The 21,357-nt window shown below is 32.4% G+C and overlaps 3 protein-coding genes across 4 annotated transcripts; 2 read left to right on the plus strand and 1 right to left on the minus strand.

The window, feature by feature from the left end:
- Positions 1-2,455: 2,455 nt before the first annotated feature.
- On the plus strand, positions 2,456-6,450 carry BBS9 (Bardet-Biedl syndrome 9). Its single transcript, XM_090105119.1, has 11 exons — positions 2,456-2,712; positions 3,083-3,171; positions 3,265-3,529; positions 3,630-3,741; positions 4,043-4,184; positions 4,263-4,571; positions 4,652-5,122; positions 5,258-5,547; positions 5,627-5,802; positions 5,980-6,109; positions 6,196-6,450. The coding sequence occupies exons 1-11, from the start codon at positions 2,456-2,458 to the stop codon at positions 6,448-6,450; spliced, it is 2,496 nt and encodes an 831-aa protein (XP_089961245.1).
- Positions 6,425-20,906, minus strand: LOC149905765 (obg-like ATPase 1). 2 transcript variants are annotated; one of them, XM_090105117.1, is made up of 10 exons: positions 20,711-20,906; positions 14,036-14,096; positions 13,818-13,945; positions 13,471-13,646; positions 13,269-13,346; positions 13,011-13,108; positions 7,758-7,898; positions 7,399-7,495; positions 7,138-7,285; positions 6,425-6,975 (listed from the first exon to the last, which is right to left on the minus strand). In XM_090105117.1, exons 1-10 carry the CDS (start codon positions 20,904-20,906, stop codon positions 6,890-6,892), a joined length of 1,209 nt encoding a protein of 402 aa, XP_089961243.1. In that variant the 3' UTR covers positions 6,425-6,889. The 2 variants fall into 2 exon arrangements, with proteins under 2 accessions (XP_089961243.1, XP_089961244.1); XM_090105118.1 differs by having other exon boundaries at positions 14,036-14,092; positions 20,707-20,906.
- Positions 8,516-9,384, plus strand: LOC149905766 (uncharacterized). The gene is made up of 2 exons (XM_090105439.1): positions 8,516-9,079; positions 9,221-9,384. The coding sequence occupies exons 1-2, from the start codon at positions 8,539-8,541 to the stop codon at positions 9,382-9,384; spliced, it is 705 nt and encodes a 234-aa protein (XP_089961565.1). The 5' UTR covers positions 8,516-8,538.
- Positions 20,907-21,357: the final 451 nt, after the last annotated feature.

Below are 21,357 nucleotides of genomic sequence, written 5' to 3' on the forward strand. Positions count from 1 at the left end.
ATTGTCTCCAGTTTTATTTACTGTTGGTAAACTGTTACTACGATTTCTAATGAAGATATTTTTATTTAATTTTTGCTGTATCATATTATTCTTAGGACTAAAATTTTTTTGGGTGGTTTCGCTCATATTGTTCCCACGAGTAAGGACGAACTAAGTAGTCACTTGAAGGGTGACGCCTATTCCTCCAAGAAGGCTCCATACAACAACGTTGGCCGGGTCCGTTGAGGTTGGCGCTATCAACTTGCTACCTGCAAGCCATTCATCCTTTCGGGGCGTATCCCACCTTAGGATTAGGGTGAATTTTTAGAGAGGCTTTCTACCTCGTGACACGGGCGATTAAGCCAATGCCCCCGATCCCATGACTAGACCATGAGATTGCGGGTTGAGGAGGTCATTTCCTACCCCCAACATGACTTGTTTCTTAGGCAGGTTGCATCGGGTTAGTTACCGCCGCCCGAGACTCGGCGTTGTTGCTCGTTTAGCACCACCCAGGGGAGACGTGTAGGGTGAGTCTAGGAATAGATGGTAAATCCTACGGACGCGAGCAACTTCCTCCCCCTAGAAAAATTTAAGATATTTTTTTTATTCAGTTAATTTATTACATATCATAAGGATTACCTACCTATAATAATATATTGAATAATGTTAAAATATCGACTATAACTAACGACTTAAAACGACAAGTTAAAACATAAACAAAAACTTGGTAATAGATAGGTGATAAATATATAATTGTTAAAAAACAGCTCTGACTTTTTCTTTACTAGAGACAACCCTGACATTGAATTCTTTGAAAATCTATAATTCGTAATAACTTCGTGGTAAGAATGTGGAATTTTACATGTAGAGTGAAGACCTCAGTTCAAGGTAACGAACGTTCGATTACCAATACCGTCGCGCGTCGGTCGACCGTGTCAATTCGTTTCAGTTTACACATCGACTAGTCGAAGATTTTAACTAGTTGATCGACTAGTTGATGAACGACATTTAACGGTCTAGTCTCGTTGATGAAAAATGCGTCGACGACCCATTCCTAATTCGTGATGACGAAATGTCAATAGTCGAGTGTTGTCTCATGTCTGTTCTGTCAATCTTAGCTGTCAATGTTCAAGTCATTTTCTAATTTGGCATCATAAGCCTTATGTTGCCATGTTCCATTTTTTGTTTTGTCTTACTGTGAATGTTAATTTGTGTTTTTCATTTGCAACCACATTTTTAAATATGTACGGGTTACTAACTAATTGTATTTATATCATTTCGAATTGTGTATTAAGCTATTGCATAGCTTCTATCGCGGCCCGCGGGCCTTGAGCGCGGGGACCGAATCGAGAAATTGCGTAACGAAAAAACCTCACGCTCCCCTCTCCGACAAGCTTGGAGATGTGGCTTGAAAGCATGCTATGCAATAGCTTTACCGCGGCAGTCCCCGAGTGCCACACGTCTTTTTTTATTTTTATATACTACTGTAATTTCATCTTAGCTTAAGTATTTATACCAAGAAGCTTATATCTAATACACTGGAGATTTCAGTATGAACATTAACTTGTAACAAGAAAATATGACGTTGAATGACGCGGGACGCCTGTATGTTTTTTTATCCCTTTCACACTTAGGTAGTTAGTTAGGTGTGAAAGGGATAAAAATCATACAGGCGTCATTCAAGGTCATATTTTCTTGCAAGTTAATGTTCATACTAAAATCTCCAGTGTATTAGATTTATAAGCTTCTTGATTTATACCTACACATTGATTTGAAAAAAATTAAGGCACAAAGGGAATGGTCGACAGGTGCCACGGTACGTAAAAGACGCAGGTTCGAATCCCAACTCATGATTAATGTTTTTTTATATACATAAAGCTAAGTTTATAGCATATAATAAACTAATTTATTACCATTTATAACATATACTATCAACTCTAAAGTGTGACTTTTATTTATTTATTTTATTTATTTATTACTCTTCAATAAAACTATACATATAAAACTTATTGCTAATATAAGTATACAAAACAAAAAAAACAGTATAGTTTATTAGGCGGCCTTATCACTTAGAAGCTTCTTAGAAGTGATCTCATCCAGGCAACCTGGGCAAAAGGTAACAAGCTTACTGAAATGACAATGGTAGGTGGTAGAAAAAAAAGCAAGGATAAAAAAAGCAAAAAAAAAAAAATTAAATAAAATAAAATTAATAATTAAAACAGATTTACGGATAGATATATAAATAAAGATACTTAAGGATAAATATACTGCACTCGAATATACACAATTATATTATACATTAATAATATACAGGGTGTCCCACTTTTACCATATTATTACAAATAATTATTTTAGTCCTAACTCCTAGCGGTATGCCCCGCCGCTGGGTTGGCATGGCTACTATAATTACAAAACATTTACGACTATCAAAATCAATCTATTTCTAATACCCATGTAAAATACTCAAGAGTAGGCGATGTCTATATTTAAAGTAAAGCATTTGTGGTCTAATGAGAGATTACAAAGCGAAAACTATGACGGAGGTATTCTAAACAGCTGCTGCATTAAAGTGGATAAATTTAACTCGCACAGTGATAGCGATTGCATTGTTGTTGGCGAAGGATCTCAATTAAAAATTTATAAACCAAATACTGAATCATCTCAGTCACACGTTATTTTAGAATCTCAACAAAACGACGTGATATTACAAGTAGAGACTGGGAAATTTGTTTTGTAAGTATAGGAATCGTAATATAAATATGGAATTCGATTATCAAAAATTTATTTATCCTGTTAGGCCTCATCTATGACCGGATGGTTCCAACTTCCGGGTCCGTGCAAAATCATATCCGGGCTCCGGCGGTGACAAAAATTAAATATAATTTAATATTGTTTTACACCCAAGCACGTAAATTATTATTATAAGAACACAAGAATAAAATAGTTAACTATAAACAGTCTAAATTTATTTTAGCGTTATAGAACTACATAAGCATAAGAATTCTTATACCTACCGAAAAAGTACTATTTTTCGATATGGGTACAATTTCTGTTTTTTGTGTTTACCTACATATCTAGCTGATGCAAATTTATCAATTTGCAGTGACTCAAGTGATCGACAGATATTAGTGTTACACCCACAAAGTTACTCGATATACTTTTTGGAAAAAAGAGAAGGTCATGTAGAAGCAGGTACGATAAAAATGTAGTTACCAAAACAGCTATTAAGCTATAAACAATAAGAAATGTAAAAACTATTTTCATTTTAACAATATATTTTTTCAGGAGATCAAAATTATTTGAAAAACTCTATCAAACATACTTTTACTAGAAAAGCGTATAGCGTAATTGTTGGCCCCTTTGGAAATACTAAAAGCAGAGATCTCATTTGTGTACAAGCGTTGGACGGTACTTTAAGCTTCTTCGATCAAGATGCGTTTTTATTCCTGTGTATATTTGAAGATATTATTATCCCGGGTCCAGTTAGCTACGTCAGTAGTACTGACTTTTTCATTATTTGTAAATCCACATGGGTGCTTGAGGTATACAGGTAAATATACATAACATTTTCATAATTTTCCAAATTCAAGACTCGAGTATTGTTCCAATTGCTTAATTCTTTATTATGTAATTAATGTACCTAATTACAGTTACCAACAGCTAGGAGAATTCAGCGAGTTGAGTACCCGCGCACACAAGAAAAATATTCCCCAGTGGTCGTATAGCCCAGGAGAAGAAATATCATCTCTTCAAGTCATTAGGGTGCATTTTTTTTCTTTCATTATAATATGTATAGTAGTTTGCTTGGGTTTTTTACATGCCAATCTATCAACTTATTATTCACTAGCGACTTCATCTAGGTATGTTATAAGTGAGAAATTGGGCCAAAATTTGCTCAACCATGCAATGAACGTAGCATTAAAATGAGTTCAGATATTTATAGATTACAAACAGACAACTATTTAAAGAAGTTATTTCTGTCTTTTTTAATAATTACTTCTTTAAATACCTATCTAGTTACTGCTAGTTACTGTGCACGTTGCAATAAATTTTCTATTTACAGACGAGCAGTAATTTTTCCAGCATCATTGCGTTGGGAGAGAGATACCTCTATTGCTTCCAAGACAATGGTTTGATGAAGTATATGATCCGATTCGATTTTATGCCTGTTTGTTTTCATGCGTATCTTATCGGTTGGTACTATGGTATGTATTTCACGCTTTAACTAAAACAAGTTATTGCTATTGAATGATAGTATTTTTTTATATTTTTGTTTGTTTTAGAACCTAATTCTCGCCTTCTCGTTATGGTCGCTTCAGAAGATTCTAAATTATACATTTATGAAGAAACAACTCTTTTATGGTCCTGTGATTTGATGCATAAGACTATTTCGCTATCGCGTTGTTTCATTAAGAATTTATCTGGTGGTTTGGTAACCCTATCTAGGAATGGAATTGTCCATGTCAGTTATTTAGGGACAGAGCCAGATTTAAACTCCACTGTTGCGCCAATGAACATGACTATTGAATCAGAAGATATTCAATCAGACTTACAGGATATAGAAGAAGAACTGGATAAAATTTTAGAGAATGGTTAGCAATAGATAATATAACCTCATTCTTGCTAAATTAAGTGAAATTTTAGTGATACTTACTTATATATCTTTTTTCAGACGATGTAAACAATTTTCCAATTGAAGAAATTATTAATATTAGAACAGAAGTTGGAAATGCGTCAAAATCTTACGTGGACAGTAACTATTCCGAAATAAATATCATAAATTGTCCTCTCGTTACAACTCTTACGTGCGAGGATCCTAAACAAATTCAAAGCATTCAGATAACTTATGCATGTAGCCAACCATTTTCTGTTGCCGATAACACGATATATTTAGAAGATATAAACGGTACAGAGATAATAGAAACTCGTATATTACTCTCCAATGACGTGGATATTTCTAACGCAACTATAAAAATGCTCTTCGCTATAATAGATTGTTCTGGAAAAATAATAGTTCTGTCAAGAAACGTTCTTGTGCCAATTAACGTTTACGCTGGTGTAGTAAATATTGATAAGGACAATCAATGTAAATTATATTTTAGTACGAATCAAACAAATTTAAGCCTAGAAACAATATTTAAAGGTAAGTTTAGAAATCTTACTTTAGGTACTAACAAAAGTTATGTCTACTTATCTTTATAGTTTATGATACTATTGCACTGCGCTTGCATTCAAAGCCGACATACTCAAGTTAGCATCCAAAAATTTATTTTTTCAGATTTTTCAGTCCCTTCAGATACTTTAACTTTTTCCTACAAAAATATAAGTAAATCCGTAACTATTAAATATATGGTTGATCACTACATAATAGAAGCTGATGACCATACGGAGATATTCCCAGTATTACAGTACTTTGTTGAAAAGATAAAGGAAAATGAGTTAAACATGAATAGCGATTTTACGGTTATTTTTAAAACAAGCCCAGAATTGATAAAGAACTTGACTCATAAATTTCTCAAATGTATCGAAGTCCACGCGAAAGAACGCATCGTTTTGAAAAATTTGGAGGTGCGTATTCATAGGCTTTAAAAACCTCATTATAAATAATAAATAATATTATAATATATTTAAATAAATATTATTTTAGGGTGAATTAAACGTCCTTCAAGGTCAGTTTACTTTGATTCAAAAAAAGTTACTTGTCCAATATGGTTCACTCCCACCCGGTAACTGTGATTCACTGGAATTCCTTATGAGAGATACACACAAATCCATTGTTTTGATTGCGAAACGCATGATGGAAAGCAAGGCAAAAGTTACTCGGTAGGTAAACTATATACGAAAGATTTAAAGAAACCGATTAATAAAAACCTGTACGCAGTTTTATACCGTAGTCCGTACCTTCTTAAAAATTGAATAGAATATTTTTAAGTATTATTATAAATTATCCGAAACGTAATTTTTTATGTTTACTGCCCATTAATTTAAAACATATTTCAGCGCAGCATGTGAACTTAGCTCCGTGGGCAATCTGACACTTTATATTATGAAGTGTTCGAATCCCGATGATTCTAATATTAAAATACTCGAAGAAACATTATCTTTTGAAACATTTCATGAAGATATTCAAGTGAGTGATTCATAACTAATATATCTTCCATATTGTTTAAGTTTTCTTCTATAAATGACTGTAGTTTAACATTAACTTGTTTCCAGGAATGGGAAGAAGCAGTTACTCAAGCGTCATCTTATATTTTCAACAACGTCCTCAAAAAATCGGAAAAAGATAAGGAAAAGTTGGCACCCGTTACCGATCAAGATATTCTATCACATGCAAATTTAAAAAGATTTATCAAACAGACGCGAATGATATTGGAAAATATATTTTTAGAAGTTTTCGATCAATCTGAAAAAAATGAGAGGGGTAAAGAAAAAGTGACACGAATTGAAGAGTTTGTTGAAGTGATATAATTGGAAACCCTCGGACATTACAAAACTATCATCATCACTTAAATTCATAACAACAAATAGAATAACATGTTTAGATTTAAATATATTAGAAAGTAGAGTAAGCGAGCGATTACAGACGAGCGTTCAATTAACGTAGGTACGTAATTAAGAAAATTATTAAAACATGTGTTTTATAAGCTCAATTATGCCAGTGCATTATGCTATCTCGCTCGCGTATAGACACTCGGTGATAAGTTAGAGCGGAACGGAGATACTTAAAAAAATAATCGCTATAAAACTCTTAGTTTATCTTAAATATCCACCAATAACGAAGCGTTATGAACACGGCACAGTATAAATTATTCGTACAAATGATTGTCCTTCAAGCGACATGTAGTAACGTGTATAGAACGAGGTTGAAGTACAGCAAGTGTACGAGCAACAACGTAACTTTGTCACGTCATTTCTTCTTAGCGTCCTTGAGTCCGGCGCCGGCGTTGAACTTGAAGAAAATAATGTCGCCGTCTTCGACCACGTAGTTACGACCTGAAAGAAGCGTAAAATGAAAAAGTATTGAGAATATAAATTAAACATCTGCATTCAATGAAATTTTGTTTAATTTTACATTTTTATACACCATCAGTTTTATTTGTAAGTATTAATTTTTTCGAAAAATCCTCCGAAAAAAAATCACATATTTTTTCATACCTTGTTGACGGTATTTGCCGGCTGACTTGCAAGCAGCTTCCGAGCCTTCTTCCTTGAAATCTTTGAAATGCATCACTTCAGCCATAATGAAACCTTTTTCAAAGTCGGTGTGAATTCTGCCAGCGGCTTGGGGCGCTTTTGTACCTTTCTAAAAAGGAAAAACATTTTTTTAAGATTGCTAGTTTTATGTAAAAAATTATAAAATTAAAACGTGGACAAATATTGATATATGTTTTTAATTTTTTTTAACTTAGTATATACCTGAATGGTCCACGCTTTGACTTCATCAGCACCAGCCGTAAAGAAGTATTCTAACTGCAGGGCCTTGTATCCTTGCACGATGATCTTATCTAGGGCACTAAAATAATACAATCATTAACAGTAATGTTTCAAAAGTAAAATAAAATGAAAAACTCAAATAAATTGTCATACTGAAAAAATATATTAGGACTGCTTGATGTTCCCTATATTTCTAGAAAGTAGGTAATTGATGTGCTAAATATGTAGTGGGCAGTGGCTGTTAACTGTTTTTACGTGAAAGAGTCACTAAAATAAATGTTACATATTCCTTTCACGTTTTAAATATTGAAAAGATGAATATATACAATCGTATCACGTACCTAGCGATGCCATGTTCCTTCAAGAAGGCCTGCTTCTCCTCAGCGTCCATATCCAGTAATTTGGTCTCCAAAACTCCGGAGAAAGGTATCAATGGTGCACCCGGGTCGTTCTTGTCGATCCATTCCTTTAGTTTTGGTAACCTAGAAAAAAAAACAATAATTCTCAAAATATGTCCCCTGGTCCAATTTTAATGGTCTAAATTTTATTATATTTCCTTAATGATACAAAATCTCTATCTCTAGAGGGCGCGGTGAAGCAAACACAACTGTAATTGTGCTCCGTAATTAAAAATTATTTATAAATGTTATTACTGCGTTTTTAAAGTGAAAAGTACGTGAATTTAATAGAACTGTGGTGGAATAAGTCAAATAAAAGTGTACAAACCCGTGGAAAGTGAATAAACATTTACAAATCAGACTATTTGAACTTGAAAATATCAGCTGATGTTCAAAGTGACAGTTTAACTATTCAAAACATTAAGTGCAAGTGAAACGTCGTTATTAAAACTGAGAAATAGTACAAGTCTTCATACTATTTTACAAAGTGCGAGCATATTCCATGAAGTGTATAATTCTACAAATAAGACATTATTAGAAAATATGCATAATCATTCTCATTAAGAATAACGAAAACATTTATCTTTCAACGCCATCTAGCGAAAAAATCAGTAAAATAACGTAATTAATATAACGACCTCTAACGAATAGATCCCTAATTACGGAATAAAGTCCACACATAGCTAAGTACTGATACAAAGAACTTCTAACAGAGAGCGTTAAGATGTCGAATATAGAACAGTTGATAAAAGAATTACGAATTGATATTAAAAACGACTCCGAAGAAGCTTTAAAAAAAGTAGAACAAAGGATTACGAATAAAATTAATGAAAACATAGACTCAAAATTTAAAACTATACAAGAAGACATCGAAAAATTGAAGAAAACAAATGCTGAAAATGAATACAGATTTTTAGAAATAGAAAAATGTATGAGAATTAGAAACCTTATATTTTTTGGAATACAAGAACATGAAAAAAGCTATGAAGATTTAGAAAAAATTATTTTAAACTTAATTACGTCGGACATGAACATAAATTGTCACAAGACTGAGCTGCAATTCATTAAGAGATTAGGAAAAAGAACTGAAAATAAAATTAGACCAGTAATTGTCACATTCAGCACCTTTGGAAAAAAACTATGCATAATGAAAATGAAACATAATCTAAAAGAAAAAAACATTTACATAAAGGAGGATTTTCCACCAAAAATATTAGAAATAAGAAAAGAATTACAAGAACAGCTTCATAAAGAGAGAGAAAACGGTAAAATAGCATACATTCGTTACGACAAATTAATTGTGAAAGAACAAAGTAACAGAGATAATCAAAACAGAAGCAACTTTAAACACAGTAATAAAAATACAAAGAAGAGAGAACTGGAAGTAACTCCCCCGTACCATTCAGGTGAACATGACAGCAATAAGAAGCAACAAATCGCCAAGAAGAACAAGATTCGATCCTATCCATCTCAGAGTAACCAATATTCTATAAAAAATTATATAACAAACCAAAATAAAAGCTCAATACTACCCAAACCAACAACTTCTATCTCATCAGATTCGGAATAACAATTAATAAAGCCCCCCAATTTGACAAAAACATCATTCACCCCCCCAAATAATAAATATTTATGTCAAAATGTTAATAATAATTATACACCTCCCCCACAACGGTTAGTCACCGCGGGGGCAGTAGACTGCAACCCTCCAAATAACATGAAAATGAAAATAAAAAATATATACATATCCACGTTTAACGTACGTTCCCTAGCAAGTGAAGTCAGGCTCTTAGAGTTAGAGTATGCATTGTCACCAATAAAATGGGATATAATCGGTATTTCGGAAGTAAGAAGAAACGGATTTAAAATTGAAAATAGAGGTCGCTACATATTATATTACTATGGAAAAATAAAAGGCGAGAAAGGAGTAGGATTCCTAGTTAAAAAACAAAGATACTTAGAAACTATTAATTTTATTGGAATATCCGATAGAGTAGCAATATTGCAAATAAAAATATTGTGTACTTTATACAGTATTATACAAGTGTACGCTCCTACGGAAAGCTCGAGTGAAGATGAACTAGAAACATTTTATTCTGACTTAGAAAACGCAATATCTCAATGTAACAAAAAAATTATAATTATGGGCGACTTCAACGCAAAAATTGGTCAAACAGAGGATAACGAGGAAATGATTAGAGGCATATACGGTTATGGCAAAAGGAATAGTAGAGGCCAACGTCTAATGGATTTTTGTTTTCAATATAAATTTAAGATATTAAATACAATCTATAAAAAACCAAACAGTTTAAAATGGACATGGATGGCACCCAATAATAAAGTAAAAAATGAAATTGACTTTATCATTACTAATATACATAGAAATGTGAGTGATTTGAGTGTGTTAAGCCGAGTTATACACCCAAGTGACCACCGCATGGTAAGAATGACACTATGTACCAAATCAAGGAAATTATCGCGTTCACGTTATTCACAATTTACAACAAGAAATATTGATTATGATGCATTAAAAAATAAATTTAATCTATGTCAGGGACAATATGATTCGGTACAGAGCCTCTATGACGATATTGAAAAAAATATGCTGAAATGTTTGAAAAAACCAAACGTAAACTCTAAAACCACACGAAAATGTCAAATAATTACTGAGGATATCATTCAATTAAAACAACAGAAACATACATTAAGAAATAAAACTAATAAAACCCGAGAAGAAAAAATCAAACTAACACATCTATACAGAACTATTAATAAAAAAATCAAAGAAAATTTAAAAAATTATAGATTAAAAATATTTCAAAATCATTTAAAACAAACAGGTGGAATAAAAAAAGCGAACAAAGTTCTAGAGAGAACCAAACAATTAATGACACATCTAAGCACCCCCACAGGCTCTGTTACCACACACAGAAAGGAATTACTGGATGTTGCCACATCGTTTTACAAAAACTTATACAGCAGTACGAATCAAGAGCCAAGTAAAACGTTGCAAAATTTTATGACCAATAAAAAACAATATAACAAAAAGTTTGATGATGTCCCGCCCTTCCTAGAATGTGAAGTGGAACTTTCTATTAAAAAGCTCAAATCAGGAAAAAGCCCCGGCCCCGATGGTATAACAAATGAGATGATCATAGCGAGCCAACCACACATAGTAAAACCTCTGACAAATTTATTCAACCTCGTTCTACAGAGAATAGAATTTCCAAAACAATGGCTATGCTCAGATATAATATTATTATACAAAAAAGGAGACCCTAAATTTATAAGTAACTACAGACCGATTAGTTTAATTCCATGCATATATAAAGTATTTACCTCAACTCTGCTAAGAAGACTGACATATATCTTAGATGACAAACAACCCATTGAACAAGCGGGCTTTATGAAAGGAATGTCTACAATTGACCATATACATACAGTAAAACAGTTAATAGAAAAATATAAAGAATTCAACCAGCCCTTATATATATGCTTTATTGACTATACAAAAGCATTTGACTCTATTTTACATAGTACTATATGGAAAGCATTAAAAGCTCAAGGTGTCAACGACACATACATATCAATTATAAAAACAATATATGAAAACAGCTATGCTAGAGTAAAATTAGATATACAAGGACCAACATTCAAGATTAACCGTGGTGTTAAACAAGGGGATCCACTTTCAGCAAAACTGTTTATATCTGTACTGGAATATATCTTCAGCCAGCTAAATTGGGAGTCATATGGTCTCAAAATCAATGGACGATATTTATCGCACCTGAGATTTGCAGACGATATAGTTCTGTTGTCAGAAAATGTAAGAGAATTGCAAACAATGATAGAATCGCTAAATAAATATAGCAAAAAAGCAGGTTTAAATATAAATCAGGAAAAAACTAAGATTATAACAAACAGCCACCAGTTACAAGTCACAATAAATGAAACTCCTATAGAATATGTTGAAGACTACATTTACCTCGGACATCTTATCTCATTTAAGCTATGCAATGAAAAAGAAATAGAAAGAAGAGTCAAGCAAACATGGAATAAATATTGGGCTATGAAAGAGATTTTCAAAGGACAAATACCAATTCCACTAAAAGCTAAAGCCATGGACATATGTCTTACACCTTGCCTAACGTATGCATGTCAAACATGGCCCCTTGCAAAAAAGCATTTAAACAGAATTAGCATCTGCCAACGAGGCATGGAACGAAGCTTTTTGAATATTAAACTTAAGGATAGAATACGAAATAGTGATATAAGAAAAAGAACGAAAGCTCAAGATGCAGTAAGATATGTATGTAAATTGAAGTGGAAATGGGCAGGTCACCTGTGCAGATTGAGAGATGACAGATGGTCACATTCGGTAATAAATTGGACACCTTTTTATAAAAAGCGTAAGAGGGGAAGACCAATCACACGATGGAGTGATGATATCAAAAATCATGCAGGTGCCCTTTGGACTAGATTAGCTAAGAACAGGGATGAGTGGAAGAAATTGGAGGAGGCTTTTACCGCAAAAAGCGGTCCTTATTATATTTAATTACATACTATTACAATTAGAAAGACTAATTAACTAACACTTAATTTAATGTTTAAATAATAGAATTGTTATAGAGAAATAAGAAAAATGTTAATACTAACCACACTAACAACAAAATTTGTAATTAAATATAAGTAAAGGAATTAATAAAAGCTTTATTTATTTTTTTATTTTAATGATACAAAAATACCCTACGCTAACAAAAATATTGCAGGAATAATAATTAATTATTAAGGCCTACTGTTCACGTAATACGCACATCTTGCGCATACTTTGCAAGGCGAATGTTTGCTTACTTAGAATTTAGAAACAAACAAAACTGTCCACTGAGCGGCATGAGCGGCAACGTCGAGACACCCGCTCGTCACGCAAAGCAACAACGTCGCGTCACCCAGTCATAGTGCGGAGCGACAACGTCGCTATAGCCGCTTCGTCGTGCGGAACGACAACGTCGCGTCAGCCGCTCATGGTGCAGTGCGGCAACGTCGCATCACACATTCGTATGAGGTGCGGCAACATCGTGTCTGCCGCTCGTCATGCAGAGCGGCAACGTCGCATCGACCGCTCGTCATGCCTTTGTCGTGTGGCACGAACATGTCAGACGATAGTTGAAAGAAAAATGACATTTTCTATCGACTTACCATTTGTTCTTCTTTCGAATATAATCCTTTTCTGACAAGTTGACAAGGTACAAAGCAGGCTTAGATGTAAGAAATAGGTACTTATTTAAAACTTCTATCTGAAATGAAAAATAATTTTTAGCAAATTTTTACAAAAGAAATCTAGTTTACATTTAAATTGCTCCGAATTTAATAAATGTTTAGCGAAGAGAATACTTATGACTTGAAATTTAATGTATCTATTTAAAAAAAAAAGCTAATATAAATATAGCTACTCACTTCGGCTGCACTCCAGTCACCAAAACGAATGTGTTTTTTCTCATCAATCAACACACTCTTGATCTTCATCAATGCATCCTAGAAGGGAATTTCATTAAATTCATGAGGATACTCTCCAAAAACATTTAAAACTGTAATGCGAAAAGGTTAAAAATAAACTACATATTTGTAATTTGTTTAAGAATCATAATATACAACTTACATATTCAGGCTTAAGTTTCTTATCATTACCGCGGTTAACCACCCTGTCAAGTTTATCAATATTCTGCAGCAATTGCTCTTCGTCTTTTAGTCTCAATTCTTCGCCAATGGTCTCCAAATCTCTGATTGGATTGACGTCACCGTCGACATGGATTACGTCTTCGTCGTCAAATGCACCTGAAAATAATTTTAACTGTATTTTATTAATCTTTCTTACGATAAAGTGATACTAAAACTAGTGAAACTGTTGCCTATAGTTATTAGAATGTTGTAAATTCGTATAAATTCATCTGAAAGTATTAAGTTTCGTTTATGTTTCTACCCGCAAAAGAATATATTATAACTTACGGCATAGGTTGAAGATGGCATCACACGCTTTTATATGCGACAAGAAAGCATTTCCAAGACCTTGGCCTTCCGCAGCTCCTCGTACCAAACCGGCGATATCAACTACATTCAAAAATGCAGGAACTTTGCTAAAAACAACATATAATTGTATAACATAATAAAAGAATCAATACAGTTAAGAATTTAATAAAAAAAAGTTAACGACTTAAAAATCTTACCTGGCTGGTTTGTGGTACTGGCAGAGATAATCATATCTCTCATCGGGAACTGGTACCCTACGTGCCTAAAACAAACAACAATAGTTAGAATAATTAATTACATTAGGATACAACAATTAATTACATTAGAATAGATTACAATTGTGATTACCAGGAATATTCAAATGATAAGGTTTTCCAAAACTCTGTTCAATTTATCTTAAACTGAAAATACAAATCCGGTCAAATACAGTTTAGGCAAACTTGAAAAACCATCAAGGCCGCTGGGCGGAAATAGTTTTTAAATAAAACAAATATAAACTTAAATAAATTTATTAAAATTTAAAGAAACTAAGTTACATGACTTCATATTTACTACTACTGGTCATCGATAATGTGCTCGGTTTTTCAACAGTACCAGAGTCAGTTTCCTTTATAGAATTATATCTCGTACAACATTTAGGATATTCCGCGAACGGATTATCTGTTGAACGCAAACTTAAACCTATATTAATAGCTAGTTTGCATCTCGCTTCGAAAATATTAAACGCCATTGAGTATAAATTTATTTTATAAGGATCAGAACGATGGTTATGCGTTTTTAAATATAATGCTATAAAAATTGCACCAGAGACTCCAACATCAAGCCCTAAATATTTAGGCCTAACTACATTTACTGCGCAACAAGCTTCTGTAATCAAATTTCCCATCGTTTGTTCTAAATAACCTAGATTTGGCAATTTGTTTAAAGATAATTCTGGAAAGCCCTTGGCTTCTTTGAAGACACGTATATCGAAGTACATATGGGGGCGAGCCATAAAATTATCCATGCACTTGGACTGACAAAATAGATAATATCGACCCTTATAAAGTACAGCAAACTTATTAGAACCTTTTTTAATTATTTGCGATGGAAGATTTTCTGCGTACGTAACAATACATATTCCGTTTTCATAAACAAGCGAAGTATTAACAGATTTAACAACAGAAGGTATTTCAGGTATAGTTATTTTCTTTTCCGAGGACACAATGCTAGGAAGCTTACGTAAATTTTTCATGTGAACATCACAAACCCAATAGAAGCGTTCATTGTAATAAACAACTCCTCTTTTATTAACAGGGTGATCACTATGACGAAAAACGTTCATAACGAAACACATTGGACAAAAATTTTCAAATTTAGTCATTTTTGATTTAAACACTTCATTCGATATACACATAACATCGGCTAACACAATTTTAGATTTATAATTTGACAAATAGTAATGATATTTAGGAGTAAGTTTATCAATGAGATAGCAAGCACTTTGAAAACATTTCCATTTGGAAGTATCACCCGATATTTCATATATATTTTGGATATCATCTGCAATCCATTGACGCAATGTTAAGCAGTTCTTCTGCCATTGCTTAAATTTGTATTCTATAAAGAGTTTTGGATAAGGTGGTTTTACTTTCAAAATATCTAAATAGACTTCCTTCTGTGATCGCTCTAAAACATTTTCTAACCTTGTTTTTAAATCAAAAATAATTAAGGGATAAAGTCCTTCTTTTAATAATTCTGACGCCTCAAAAGGCGTTTCTGGAAAACCATCGAAAACATATCCATGTGTCATTACGCGGTGATCAAATGTTGCTGCTTTAATTGTTTTCGTTATGAATTCAGTGTCGATACACTGCCCCTGTTTAGGATTTGATGTTATTTTACAGCCTAATTCTGTTAATTTCATATTTTCTAAAACATTTCGTAAAGCCATTCCTTTTGATAAACACAGTAGTCCAAAACGTTTAGCAAGTTTCGCAGATAACGTAGATTTTCCTGATTTAGGTGGTCCAATTACTCCAATGCGCAGGGGATATTCAACATAAGCTTCTATTTTATTACTTGTGATGTACTTTAACGGGCTTATTCTAAACTTTTTAACATTCTCCTCTGATGATACAAAATAAATGTAAGCACGATGTATGATTGGAAACACTTTTCCTCTACGTTTACTGATGCTATAGGGATTAAACAGAGCTAAAGGATTCTCATAAATATGCACAGGACACATTCGATAAAATTTGCTGAAGAAGAAAAATCCTTCTAAAATTAACATTTCAGCTAGGTCACTATTTATTATAAATGTTTGTTCCAAAAATGATTCGTTTCTATTTCGTAAATATGATAGTTTAGACAAACAACTTCTGAAGACTTTGTCTTGAGATTTCAAGCCATTAATAGACACTACCTTTATTCTTTGTTCAATCAATATGTCTTTGAACGCTTGAATATTTTCATCAGATACTTCATAAATACCTTCGATTCTAGAATTAATTCTTTCCAAAACATCATCAGATTTCTCCCATTCATTGTGATCAACAGGTTCTGGATATTCTTGTACTAATTCATTATAAATACTAAACAAATTTGGATCAACATTTGAAGAACCAGAAGGATGTGCATCAAATATTGTACTCTGTACAGACAAGTTAGGCTGTGGCTCATCGCTTACACACGCAGAGTCTATAACTTCATCAACGATTAGTTTAACTACAGCTTTTTTTGTTATAAAATCAAACCACTCCTTACGCTCCGCTTGATAATTAAGTTGAGCTATATATTTTGCTTGTTTCAACTGAATTTTCCAAATTTTTAACATGTTAGGAGCTACTCTTTCTACGGCAATTTCTGAATTACATTCTAATTCTATGACTAAATCTGGAATACAAAAGCAGGAAATCATATCTTCAACATCATTTGGTAGTTTAGGAAAACCATCGAGTACTATTCCCGTTGATTTGAAAGGATCTTCAAACCACAGCTTTTTAATAATTTTATGAGTTAACAAAGATGGTAGAGCAACGCCACGTTCAAAATAATTAGATATTATTCTTTTCAATTCGTTTTCATTTGATAGTATTTCTAATACATAATTTTCATTTTCTTCATCCACCTGAATTTCAACATTTTCTTCCTCATTTAAATTATCCGTGAAACTATTTTCATACTGCCAACCAACCTTTTTAAAATGTTTTGGAACTAAAAAATTGTTTATATAGTCATCATAGTCTACATATAATAAACCTAATTCTTTAGCGAGTTTCTTTGAAACACTTGATTTGCCACTTCCAATGCTTCCTACAATACAGATTCTAATACAAGGAACTTTTTTAAAAGGTTTGCTATATGATTGATATTGTGTACAGTCTTTTTGAAATTTATCCAAGCAATCTTCTTTAGTAAACAAATAAACTCTGCTATCATACTTCACACTTATGTCCGGTTTTCCTTCCCACAGGACATTAAAATCATAGAAAGCTACTGGACAGTACACATTCGTTTCTGGGAATTTTCTATCATCATTATATGTTAACAAATCATGCATTGTCTCGTTTTCATTATCTGGGTCAGGAAAATCTTTATCCTCATCAACAGAACAAACATTACAATATCCTTTTCTTAATTTTAATAAGACTTCATCAATAATTTCTATATCAGATTTCCCTTCTAACTCAATGTCTATGTACATTTTCGACTGTTCGTCTAATTTTAATTTTACCCCTTCCCAGTTTTCTTTCAATTTTTCAAATCCATCACTGTAGGCAGCACTTACTTCAGCAAAATTAATATCTTTATCATTTTGTTCAATTTGAAATAAGTTTTGAACTATCTCATCACATATTGTCTTCATATCTAAATAGTTTGAATTTAAAGGACACCCGCTTAACAGTTTTGTTTTCACCAGTACATCAGTGCTCATGAGATAGCGTTCTTGATAATTTTTTATGCTTTTTTCTATGTGCATATAGTTTTGAATGAGTTCTTCATCCACTTCCCTATTTTCAATGAGAACAATTGTATAATCAGGCAACATATTAGCTTCAGATAAAAGGTCCCAATACTCCAATTCAGATGGAAATCCATCAATTATAAATTTACTATATTCATTAATGACATTGTTTGAAAGACTTTCCTCATCCATATTTTTTAAGATCTTAATTATTTCTGTCATTATTTCTTCCGGTTTTGTTTCTATCTCCTTTTGCAAATCGTTTGTTTTGATATAATCTGAAATAGCGTCAGTAACATCATCATCACCAAGAACGGGCATTGATGGCTTTTCTATTTCTTGTTTTAGCATAGCAGGAGCATAATCCAAGAGATTTTGACCTTGTACAGCATTTTGACACATTTTTATATCATCTAAAAATGGCAAAAAGGATAGTTTACTTTTTAAGTTCTTATATCTTTTAGTTAAAATATCTTCATCATCTGAGACCTCATTGATTGCTTCTTCTCTTTTTAAAATTTCCTTATAAACATGAACATAAGAATTCAAGTTATTATGAGTCATATTAAACCACATATTTAGATCAGACACTCTTTCAAGTTCCATATTTTGCCATTTAGTGAATCTTGTATCTTCTATAATTGCACTTATTTCAGAAAATATAGTTTTGGCATAATTATTGTACTTTTTTTGTTGTTCATTTTGTAAAAATTCTACAAAAGAGATCACAGGCGCATCAAATAACCATGAAAGACACATTGACACCATTGTTTTACCAGAGCCTTTTGAACCTATTACAATAATCCTACATGTAGGTTCTAAGTAGTTCAACTTAAGAAATGGTCTTGGATTTCTACAAAATGCTATCATATTATTAAGACACGATAAAATATAAATATGTTTAAAAAATGATACAGCAAATCTTGGATGTCCTTGAACTGAATGTCTCGTTTTTAATTCTACAGGACATCTATTGTACCATGGTGAAGGATATCTATTAAAGTTGACATTCCCACTTCTTACAACATTAAGTTCTTCCACTGTTTTCCAAAATTCATCCATATCTTCGGATGGTTCTTCTAGATAAAGAGGTTCTGGCAATAAGATAGGTTTAATTGGTAAAAGAGCAAGTCGTTCTATAATAATATACATCATTTGATGTGTACTCATTCGACCATCTAATTTTATGAGTAACTTTGGATTATGATTCTTTATTTTTTCTACAATGAAATGCTGCACATGGTCTTTATAATTACATATTTGTCCCTTTATATTATCAGAAAAGTTAACAGGATGTTGGCAGTTATATTTAGGATTAAACACATGAGTGTCAAATGGTTTAGAGTAATCCTGCATAGTATATTTTGTAGGCCATCTAATTTCATTTTCAGGATGTGATGAAAATGGGTTATAATTGTTGGAACTGTTTTGATAATTGAAAAATTTTCGACTTCTCTTGGAAATAACATCAGTATTAGAACATGTGATGTGAATAATAATATCAGGTTTGTAGTTGAAAACATCTTGAATTTGCTGAAGAACTGCAGCTCTCCTGGTAGTGAAGTAAGCTTTTTTGTGAGTTATAAGATCACTACAAATATCAAGTATGAATTTGGGCAGTTCAACATGTTGGTCTTCATTTTCTTCAGGTTCAATTTCCGGTTCTTGTTCTTCTTCTATCTCTTCCTCTTCTTCCATTCCTAAACCACTTGTTTTGGACGAACTTCTGGAACCTTTGGGTGCTTTTGACTTCTTTTTCTTTAAATTACATATCAATTCATAAAGAACTTCTTTAACAACTGAGATTGATTCTTCTCCATATAGCGTGTCGAAAAATGATTGTATGTTTCTATTTGAAGATACTAAAGGAAAACCTGATATAACAAAACCCCTATGTTTTATAGCTGGTGATTCCATTTTTTCCTTCATAATTGCTAATATGGTGTCAGTTTGGCAAACTTTATTGTGTCTCATATTGAAGTCTATGCATTGTCCAGTTGCACTTTGTTGATCGATTTCATCAATCAATACATTCTTAGGACAAATGTGAATACAATTGAGCTTTTTGGATAGAGCTTCTCCTAATGTATATGCACCAGTACCAGGTTTACCAAGTATTATATATGATGTTGGTTTTGTTTTCAAGTAGGCTTCTTGAGCATCCATATCAGTCCAGGCATTATAAAATTGGAGATTGTCTGGAATAGGTATATCTGTATTATTGATTCCAAGAACAGTTGCTGCTAGAGGACGAGCACAACATTTGCAATCTGTTTTTTCTTGCTTGTTTAATATGTTAGCGAAATCACCTCTGTAAGATAAAGCTTTACAAATATTTACATTGTTAACACAATATTTATCAGTGATATCCAAATTTGGTAAATATTTTTCAAATTGAAACATTTTAACATTTAAAACAGATGTCAGAATTTGACATGTTGCAAAATGTTATTTTTTGGTAATAACTTGTAATTCCAAAATTGAATGTAATTTACTTATCCACTAAGCTATATTTAAGGCATAGGCTACACTACTGCAAAACGGAAATGGCACAGTGGAAATTGACTGCATAGTTTTATTTAAATCAATAAAAACAGTCATTTTTTACGGAAAGGATTTTAAAACTAGTTGTTGAACTTGTTGAAAAATTAGTTGTTTACAGACCGACGGACATTTTAGAGGTTGACCGCTTGCAGGAAGAAAACATAATGCAACCTTAGTATAGATGACATAAGAATATAATTTGTTGCTAGCTTATAAATTTTAGAAACACCCTTCTTATTTAACAATAACACAATAGGTAGATAAGAAGAGATATAAACACTAAAGACACACACATATAATAGAACTCATTTGATTTCAGTTATAAAAATAACTCCCTATGTAATCTAAGAAGAATAGTAAAAAATTATAGGATACTTATTTTCATTGGGATCAATGGTGCAGAAAGGAAAATTTTCAGCTGCTGCTTGGCTCTTGGTTAAAACATTGAAGAACGTTGATTTTCCGACATTTGGTACACCTACGATTCCCACTTTCAAATTTGTTCCGACGCGACCAATAAGTGGCTTTTTTTCTGGCTCTTCAACTTTTTTAGGAGGCATTCTAAAACAAGACATAAATCATTAAAACATTTCATATAACTGATTTTTGAATGATTATTTAGGAATATTAAATATCTTTAAAATTTAAATTTAAATCTGAGACTTCAATCCATTTTTATGTGGCAAAACTATTTATTATTATAACCTTATGCACTTTTTCTAAACATTGTCAATAATCACTATAAAGTTCGAGTAATTTTTATAGCGTGTAGAAATATTCGTAACATTATTAGATTTATCTATTTTCATTCAAATAAAGTGATATACCTACTTGAAACATTAAATAGGAACCTCAATGTGGTTTCAGGAAAGAAATTGTAAATTGCAAAAGCCGGATTTTGACAGTGACAACTGACATGAGACATTCGTGTCCTGTGTCATGAATCACGATAATAATGCTGCATGTACACAATTCAATCAACCATCTACGGCATTACGGCATTATTCTGCATATTATCTATGCGAG

The sequence above is a fragment of the Colias eurytheme genome, chromosome 9 (genome assembly GCF_061535395.1).
Source record: "Colias eurytheme isolate Ceu_HAF_F1 chromosome 9, ilColEury1 Martin Lab GWU primary, whole genome shotgun sequence".
Lineage (NCBI taxonomy): Eukaryota > Metazoa > Arthropoda > Insecta > Lepidoptera > Pieridae > Colias > Colias eurytheme.